The sequence below is a fragment of the Aedes albopictus genome, chromosome 2, assembly GCF_035046485.1.
Source record: "Aedes albopictus strain Foshan chromosome 2, AalbF5, whole genome shotgun sequence".
In the NCBI taxonomy this organism is placed as follows: Eukaryota; Metazoa; Arthropoda; class Insecta; order Diptera; family Culicidae; genus Aedes; species Aedes albopictus.
Window position 1 is genome coordinate 395716422 of NC_085137.1, and position 10028 is coordinate 395726449.

At 39.5% G+C, this 10028-nt stretch overlaps 2 protein-coding genes across 2 annotated transcripts in view; one reads left to right on the forward strand and one right to left on the reverse strand.

The window, feature by feature from the left end:
* Nucleotides 1–10028, forward strand: part of LOC115253479 (KAT8 regulatory NSL complex subunit 2) — a 598461-nt gene that overhangs the window by 230624 nt on the left and 357809 nt on the right. The window lies entirely within an intron of this gene.
* LOC109410793 (acireductone dioxygenase) lies at nt 5683–7289 on the reverse strand. Its single transcript, XM_019684329.3, has 4 exons — nt 7034–7289; nt 6768–6973; nt 5980–6076; nt 5683–5895 (listed from the first exon to the last, which is right to left on the reverse strand). The coding sequence occupies exons 1-4, from the start codon at nt 7154–7156 to the stop codon at nt 5770–5772; spliced, it is 552 nt and encodes a 183-aa protein (XP_019539874.3). The 5' UTR covers nt 7157–7289; the 3' UTR covers nt 5683–5769.

Below are 10028 nucleotides of genomic sequence, written 5' to 3' on the forward strand. Positions count from 1 at the left end.
TGCAGTGTGTTAAAGATCTGGGCGTGCTGTTGGACTCGCATCTAACATACTCTCACCACATATCCTTTGTCGTAGATAAAGCATCGAGAACCCTGGGTTTTGTGTTCAGAGTTGCGAAAAATTTCACCGACATTTACTGTCTGAAAACGCTCTACTGCTCCCTCGTCAGATCAACGCTGGAATACGGATCAGCAGTCTGGAGTCCTAACTACAATAACGGCACTGAGCGAATCGAATCAGTTCAACGTCGATTTATCCGATACGCGCTCCGTAGGCTACCATGGAGGGACCCGCTTCGCCTTCCGAGCTACGAAAGGCGGTGTCAGTTGATTGATTTGCAACCTCTGCGTGTACGAAGGGATGTTTGTAGAGCCTTGACCGTGGCCGATACTCTTCAAGGGCGAATAGATTGTGATTCTATATTACGACAAGTGAACATCAATGTTCAACCACGGCTGCTGCGGAACAGCTCGATGCTGAGGCTTCCACTTCGCCGTAACAATTACGGGATAAGAAGTGCTCTACTAGGTTTGCAACGTATTTTCAACCGTGTGGCATCAGTCTTTGACTTCCATCTGACAAGGAACGTAATAAAGCGAAGGTTCACTGACTTTTTCAATAACTTGACATAATTTTAAGTAGGAAATATTGTACACATGTGACTCGCAATGTAATTTCTGTTTGTGATTTGTGACATTTTTAAATAGTTTTAAGTTCTTAATATCATTGGGACTACAGAAAGTCTGTTGATGTAAACACAAATAAATAAATAAATAAATATGCTCTGTCCATCGTATTCTTCCGGCTTTGGGCACCTTCTGGATGCTGGGTTCGCCGTAAAGCGCAGCGAGCTCATGGTTCATCCTTCTTCGTCACTCACCATTCTCCTGCACACCACCGAAGATCGTCCTTAGCACGCGTCGCTTTACTTTACAACTCCGAGTGTTTGCAGGTTCTCCTCAAGCATGGTCCATGTCTCGTGTCCGTAGAGAACCACCGGTCATATCAGCGTCTTGTATATGGTGCACATGGTGCGTGGGTGAATCTTTTTAGACCGCAACTTCTTCTGGAGCCCATAGTAGGAACGACTTCCGCTGATGATGCGCCTTCGTATTTCACGGTTGGCATTGTTGTCAGCCGTCAGTAAGGATCCGAGGAAGACGAATTCCTCCACCACCTTCAAAGGTATCCGATGTACAGTTCTGCCACCGTTCCAAGTGCTCTGACAATAATGTCACACACAAATTGACCGGGTTTTGTGAAAATCATACCCCCACCGTTGAGCCCGACTCGTCGCATTACATCTTCCAGAGTGATATGGAAGAGTACCCGAATAAAAAATACAGTAGAAAAACAGAACGTTGTATTGTAACAGTACTATTTAAAACCATATTTTTACAATAAACACCACTGTAAAAATAAAAAAATACAAAAACAATAAAATGTAATGTAGACACCATACAGTAAATTGTAAATAAGATTTTTACAATATACTATACGGGTTGTTAAGTACCGTAACAATATAAAAAAATATTTTTCTCCATATATATTTTTTTGCAAAACCATACATTATATTGTAAATGAATTGTTATAAATACTGATACGTGGGTTTTAATAAACCGTACATTGTATGGTACACGTATGGTTTCAAACAATAAAATGTACCGTAAATATATTGTTTCTAATTGTAATTTCACTACTGGTTATACATTTAATCAAATGGTTTTGGAATGGTTCTCTTTTGTTATGTTGTATTTTTTACATTACATAAACCATATAATGTTATATTTTCCTCCTGTTAATGGCATCTTAGGATTACTAGCATTTTGAGAATGCGCTTTGGGACTTCTCCAGAGCGTTTTGGATACCCCTTCATATATTGGATCACCCACGTCTAAGTCTGAGTCGAGGTCTGAGTAGTCTCTGATTGCATTAACAGTTGAAGCTTAGGCTCCCATGCCCCACGAGCCAGATAACCGGGTTTCGCAAACTAAGCATTATTTGTGGCAACACTTTGAGCGGCATGATGGAACTATGCCGAGCGCGCTAAGTATTATTAGACCACTAATGTAGTTGCATGAAGTGGGTGACGAGGTACATAAGTATCATTACAGCGTGCTTAACCGTTATTGCAATATTGAGGCTCCAGTTTGACTAAAGTTTGAAATACATAACAACTAATGAGAAAACTGTCAAGTTTGATTCAAATATAAGTTAGGTTAAAGAGCGGACCCGCAGACGAACTTATATCAGAAGTGGTTTTTGGTGTCCAGTTCAGTCCATATGTTGAAGATGGCTCTACGTCATAGATAAATCGCATTTGATTCGGTTGTGGTAGAAGGCAAGTTCACATGAGAGAAGGGAAGAAAACTCCCCTAAACGCAAATACAGCAAGAACTGCGAAATGATATACGGTAATCTGACCTAAATTCGTATTCCTCTCATCGCACTTTACATACCTAGTCCGCCATATCTCGTGGATCTGCTGTCCTTAGGACACCTGGTTTACCACTTATTTAAACATTTAATTGACTTTAAATAGATGTTTCAACTTAATCACTTTTTTCTCTTTCCTTTCCTTTGCAACAAAAACGTCACGAACATCAACAAAACAAAGCACGGAAAAATCTAAAACTGAATAAATAATTAAAAATGCACGGAAAAACAATATTTCGGAATAGTGAATGGTTCAAACGTAAGAAAAACAGTATAATATATTGTTACATAAAGATCGGATGTAAATGTATAGTAGCTACAATGTGCACAGCTTTTGGCAAACCATTCCATTACAATACACTATATTGTAGCTGGTACACTGTGTGGTACAGGAATGGTTTTCACCAAATACCCTATAGTTAGTTTTTATCCGGGTAGGCATGAGGAGAGTCAGTCACCTTGTCGCAGTCCTCGGCGAGATTCGAATGAACTGGATAGTTCACCCGAAACTCTTACGCAGTTTTGCACACCGCCCATCGTTGCTTTAATCAGTCTAGTCAGCTTCACAGGAAAGCCATTTTCGTCCATGATTTCCCGTAGCTCTGCGCGGTCGATACTGTCGTATTCCGCTTTGAAGTCGATGAACAGGTGATGCGTTGGGACCTGGTATTCATGGCATTTCTAAAAAATTTGCTGTACGGTGAAGATCTGGTTCGTTGTCGACCATTCGTCGAGCTCATTCGTTCTAGGTAACAGACGAAGGAAGATGATCTGGGATAGCACTTTGTAAGCGGCATTCAAAATAGCGATCGCTCTGAAGTTCTCACATTCCTAATGGTCGCCTTTCACTCTTCCGGTAGCTTTTCGGTTTCCCAGATCCTGTCTACGGTGCAGACAGGTGGCCAACTTTTCTTGGCCCATCTGGATGAGTTCAGCTGCGATACCATCCTTGCCAGTTGCTTTGTTGGTTTTGAGCTGGTGAATGGCATCCTTAACTTCCCTTATGGACAAACGTCTTGAAATCCCGCTTCAACAGTGCATTAGAACTTCAGACACACAAATCTCGAGAAGCAAGCTTCAAACAACAGTGCATTTAAGTATTCTGTTCTTGCTCACTTGTAATAAACTTAAAATAAGAATATCAGGTGCGCTGGTTTTGTTTACAAAAAGATTTGTGCGCTCGAAATCGTGAGTGGGTGCCAAAGTCGGCCATTGTGGCGGCCATTTTGGGATTCTAACAAGTCTGTCCTTATAGTGGAAGTTGGCTCAATTCCGTCCTCTGCTGCATTGGCATTGGCGTAAATGAAGGGTCGCCAGGGAAGCTTGACCCCCTCCAGAATAATCAATTTCAGGCGTATCTACAATAAATGATCGATTTCTCTTCATCGATTTTATCTGAATTTTTTTTTTCAGGAATACGATCCGTGTTCGGGTGATCTTTTGATGTTTTATGGTGCAGAACAACTAGGACTAGCATCTAGAACAATAAGAATAACTGATTTGCCGGCCAAGTTATTGACCAAATAGAAAATCGATGAAGAAAAATCGATCATTGTAGATTTAAAAAAAATCACGAGATTCAGGCGAAAAGTATCATTGGACACCGGAGCAAGAAGGTCACCCTTTGATTTACCTATGAAACGAAATGAAATAGGCATAATCGATGACTGATTATCCTTCTCCACAGTCTTATTATGTAATATTCATCATATTTTGTATTGAAACTCCTCAATTGAGCTAAAAAATTGCTGAAAAGATTGCTGCATCTTGGATCAGGTCAAAAATTATAATACTGACATCGCCCAAAATAAGGATTTTCAAAGGGCTTTTCGTATTTCTTTAGGGTTACCTATTCGAAGTTGAAAGCTAGTTTACAATAATTTCAAATATTTGTAGTTAAATACTACTGGCTGTGCCGCCTTTTTGCGAAAATATGCATTTTAATGCACTATTGACAATTCGGGGCAAAAAGGACACTTCCACCCGGGGCAAAAGGGTCACTCTTTAAATCGCACTTTGCTTGAACATAACCTTGAATCCAACTGTCAAACAGTTGTTGTTGTTGTTGTGATTTCGAGTGGCCGGTCGAGGATGGTTCGAAGGTAAAAGTGGATTTCGACCCGGAAACAGTGACCATCCGCTAGCAGGATCGCGGAAATTGAAACGGTGACCGACTCCGGCATGCCGGTAAAGCGAGCAGCCACCCAGCACAGAACACTGATTAATTAGGTATGTGTCCTTTTTGCCCCGGTAGAGTGGCCTTCTTGCCCCGGCCCATTTTTTCAATGAAAAAACAACCGAAAGAAATGTTCATGTTTTGTGCACTTTCATCATATGTTCCATATCAATTCAATTTAGTAGATAGTAATTGTGTGGTGTGTGCCTGTTTATGGACCAGGCTAAATATGGACCAGTTTAATGCCGTGTTAGCTCGGTGTGTTAATGCAATAGAGTTAATAAACTATAGAGGACGAATGTCGCTGCTGTTCCCTTTGTTCTCGTTCGCAAACATCCCGGGTATCTGTCTGTCAAACTGCATACTTTTTCGCTTTGACACTTATATCCCTCCCTATCTTCGCCAGCAAGAGATGTTGCGGTGGCGACGCCAGCGACATTCTCCCTCTATAGTTTATTACCTCTATTGTTAATGCCCAAGCTCCGCACACTCACTGACTGTCTCAGTCAGTCAGTCGTAGATACGCGAGGCAATCGGTCGCATAGAAAGCCACCGCATGCCGGGTGATTGCGAGCAGTGTTCCACAGTTTCCACAGTAATCTACATTACACTTTACGTTCGATAAACGCTCGATTTACTGATGTTTTACCCCGTAATAGTTCACACTGCTTAAGGTGACCTTCTTGCCCCGGGCCCCCCTATTTTCTATGGAAAAGATTTTTATGACAGCAGATATTTATATAATTAAATTAATCAATTATCGATTTTTGCGGCTTAACCAGCCGAATGGAAGTTTTACTTTATTCCAAAAGCTAGACTTTACATATACTGGCGTGAGTGAGAAATGGACAAATTGAGGTGAAATTTGCGAAAAAGTTACTCGTCCTCTCGGTGAGACTCGACCTAGGAGTCGTAGGAGTCGTGAGTTCGAGTCTCACCGAGAGGACGAGTAACTTTTTCGCAAATTTCACCTCAATTTGTCCATTTCTCACTCACGCCAGTATATGTAAAGTCTAGCTTTTGGAATAAAGATATTTATAGTTCAAAATTGTAAAAAGAAAAACAAATAATTGAGATGAATAACATATACTTTCGAAGGCACATTCAACAAATCACTTTAATATTATAGTTGTTCAAAATTTCAAAACCATCCGCCTTCAAGAGCTGAATCCCACCTCCAGCCTCTGCAGATAATCCTTACGGCATTGCATATCGTCACATGGGCGATTGTATGGCAACCAGATAGGTTCACCAACAAAGTACCGCTTGGCACGAATGTAATTCTGAAATAGTAAAAAAAAAAACAAACCAGAGGTGTTAAAATATGAATGCAAAACAATTCATAGTGTTTACAGCACTATCGTTACCTTAACATCCAACGTGAACCGATGGTAGATACCAGCAGGAATGACGATCATGTCCCCGGCCGTAACTTCGATGCGAATCCAACGATCGTCCTTTCCACTGAAATAAGATGACACTCATTAGGATGCGTTTTTTTCATATCGATTAACTTTTCTTTCAACGAGGCAGTGAATTTAGAATATAATAAAAGTTAATTTATTTGACATGACATTTCCAATCCCTGAATGAGAGCGAATTGACTTTTTGTCACCTCATTCGGCTTGCCTCGCCTCACCCAACTAGCAGAATAAGCTGATAGCTTCTTCAGGAATGTGGTTCGAAATTAAGAGTTTTATTTTGTAGTTATACTTAATGGAGAAACTGAAAGGTTGATAGGTATTGTGATCTTGAGAATCTTTGGACCAGCCTTACTTAACAATGCTGAAAAAATGTTTCAAAAATAAACTTTCTCAAACACACGCTACAACTAAAAACTACATTAGTTGGATAAAGGGTGCTGGCAAAATCGAGTTTTGCAACAAGTTGCGTATACAATTTTGTTCAATAATTTTCTCATTATACAACTCAAATGAGTTGCAAAATGAACATTATGCAACTATTTTTTCACTATGCAACTCGTGTCAGTTGCATAATAAACCAGTGCAGAAAAGTAGGTCATTATGATACTGAAATGAGTCGTACAAAATAAAAATAATTGATACTGAATGATAATAAGAGATGATTTTTAGCACGGGTCGTATAATGAGGCTGTTCTTTCTATACATTCGGATATTTTGTTATGATTACTTACTTGCGAACATCAAAATACCCGGAACCATCCAAAACAAACCGAATCTCTTCGTCAGTATGCAGATGCTCGGTAAAGAAACTCTTCAGCTTGTTTTCGTAATCGGGAAGGCACTTCTCGGAGCAAGTGATTTCGTCCTCATAGCTGTAGCCTCGTTTCTTGCGAATGCCTTCCAGCACACCGTCCGAATCGTATGTCGGGACGTTTATCTACGAATCGAATACAGATGAAGAATTGTTCTTGAATGCAACTGAGCTGCTGCTACTGACCTTGAAATACTCTACTCCAGTACTGCTGAAGAGTTCCTCCAACGTCAGGAACTCCGGCGGGCTGAGATGATGTTCCAACCGCTGATCGGTGGACTCGTTGTCCATGAACCAAGCTCGAACCATGGCGGAAAGTGGAAGGGTCACAGATTCACAGCTTCCTTATCGTCAATCAATCGCCTACCTACCACCGGTTGAATGTGAATTAGAACGTACATACGTAAAGTAGCAAAGAATGGAATGTTTCTGAACGAGCTTATCAACAAATATTCGACGAGCAGATACACATACAAGTTACTGACAATATATGTACAAATTTACAGATGTATGTATGCAAGGGGTCGTTCACAAATTACATAGGGTAAACGCTCCCTTAGTGGAGGTAGTACCAATAGTGGTGGTAGTGGCAATTTAGCACGTTTTTGACCAAAAAGCTCGCAAATAACATTTTTAATAGATGCATTATACATAATTAATGACATTTGTGCTCATTCTGCGAATGGAGTGACGTGAGAAAAGTCGGAGTCGTATATCGAGATGAGGAATACCGTCTCGAATGAAGTGACTTGTCGTCGTCAAATGGAGAGTCACCTCATTCGCGTCGAGATTCCCGAGCAAAGCTTGACAGCAAATTGATAACTAATTTTGATGTTGTGATATTGCAAATTATGATAACTCAGGTTGTTGTCATTTTGGTCGTTTTAACGGTTAAAACATCAAAAATGAGAGCAGAAAAGTGTTCCCGTTACAGCAAGTTGAAAACAATTCCTGCCATCAGTGATATCAAATTGATAACTGTTTTTGCTATCAGTGCGAAAAAATGGAAAAATCGTTAAATGTGTAGTTTTACGAATGATATGAAAACTTAAATGCAATATGTTAATTGCACTGATGGTATAGCATTAGTTGTATTATACAAAGTCGTCTAGAAGTTTTGAAATTGGTTAAAAACTTTAATATTTATAATAAGTTGAAGTGACAGCAAAACGAAATCAAAATTAGAATTCAAGTTGAATCAAGACAATCTGATATCAAATTGTGATATCAATTTGCTGCTGATTACAAATCGTGTTTTCGATTTGATATCATTTTGTTGTAAGACTTTGCTCGGGTTTCTCACCTCGATATACGACTCCGACTTTTCTCACGTCACTCCATTCGCAGAATGAGCACAATTAATTCAGTTTCGTGTTCAGGAAATGTCGAAAAACCTATTTTAAACAATTATTTTCCTTAAATTGTTTACTCCCTTGCACCTAGAGTGGTGGTAGTGTTCCTATAGTGGTGGGTCCCATAAGAATTCAATGGGATGCGCCACTATAGGAACCATGTACCTATAGTTGGTGCAAGTGAATTATTAGTTAAAACTGAAATAAACGATGGTTTTTACATTTTTTCTAGCAAATTTAAATGAAAAACTACCGATTAGCGTTTTTAGACTTTTTATTTTATGGTAATAGGGTAAGAAATCAAACTTTGAACTAGTTAAATTGTAATCTTAATTTGAACCATTTCAAAATTCATTAAAACGAAGTACTTTTCAGCCAAATATTGTCCCGAGAAAGATGTTAAACAGCTTTCCGTAGTATAACCTGATAACATGGACTTTAAAAGCATTGAAAAAAGCGTTTTTTTCATGGAAAACAGGCAATTGAAAAATCACTGTGATTTCACCCATTTCCCCCCAGAGAAAGCACATTTTCGGTGCACTCGTACAGCTCATGCATTGTATCAAACGCAATATGTGAACACGTCAAATGAAAGCTTATTTATCGTAGAATCGACCAACCGAATAATATTCCGCATTATTTGTCATAAAATTATCAAATTTAAGTGATTCTTACTTGGAGAATGTTATCTTAAGTTCTTCTTCTTCTTCTTCTTATTTCTGGCGAGCCGACACCGTTCGGCATCAGCTCTAGTTTAACGTCCGCCTATTTCTGGTACTAAGCCTAAACACGGACGGTCAGGGAGACATCCACACACACCTGACACCCTACATATCGAACCCATCAACACATGGGCCGGGACCTACGGCTTTACTTCCTATCCGAGGGAAGGCGTGATCAGATATTTTTGTCTCAGAAATACCGACGGCGTCGACTAGGATTGAACCTAGACCGACTGGGGTGAGAGGCAACCACGCTTACCACTACACCACCGACGCCGCTGTTATCTTAAGTTGAACCATTTGTAATCTAATGTCGTTTTCGTTTTTGATTCAGTTCCAACCTGGGTTGGAACTGGATGAGATCACAGTTTCAACCCCAACCCGACTTTGGTTTCGCTTGTACTAAAGTTTGTTTAACGTTTGTTTGTTTACACATTTTCCGCCAATCCAGTTCCAACCCAGGTTCAAAAACGAATACGACATAAATTTGAACTAGTAAACGGGGGTGAGCTTCTAGTGTTGGCCTGTAGATTGCGCTAGTGGTTGCTTTGTTTACTCTTGGGGGATGAAAAATTCCAAATTTAGTTTCCAAATTCCTAAAGAATTTCGAACATTCTGAGTTAGGATTTCACTGCCTAATGAAAAATAGGTATGAGAATTAGCAGATTCATTTGATTTTTCATTGTTTAGCATGGAATTGGCTGTTTTGTGAGTTGCTCGAGCTGCCGCCGCCAGTAGTTCAAATTAAGATTAAAATTGGTTCAAATTATGATTACGATGGTTCAAATTAAGATTAAAATCATTGTTGATGAAACATCAAATATTTCAATGAAATTCGGTGCAAATACAAACTTTTTACCATTTAACAGAAAGCTTATACCCGTGGCTTTCATGTACATACGATTTTGCCGTAGTAAATTATTTGCATGTGGGAGAAAAAATCACTTGAAATTTGCACTGCTTCAGAAAGCCGCAATTTGGTTCAAATTTTGATTACCTACCCTATCAATTTTATTTAATTATTTTACTACAAGGAGCTACTAATAGCACCACTATTGGTACATTTACCCTAATTCGACTATTCTTGCGCGATGATTACTTATTGCT

Bases quoted from the DNA above. Each gene is read 5' to 3' on its own strand.
- LOC109410793 (XM_019684329.3), bottom strand. From the start codon at position 7,156: ATGGTTCGAGCTTGGTTCATGGACAACGAGTCCACCGATCAGCGGTTG. The intron at 6,974-7,033 runs GTCAGTAGCAGC...TTCGATTCGTAG, and splicing joins CTGGAGTAGAGTATTTCAAG to ATAAACGTCCCGACATACGA. The intron at 5,896-5,979 runs GTAACGATAGTG...TTACTATTTCAG, and splicing joins GGTTCACGTTGGATGTTAAG to AATTACATTCGTGCCAAGCG.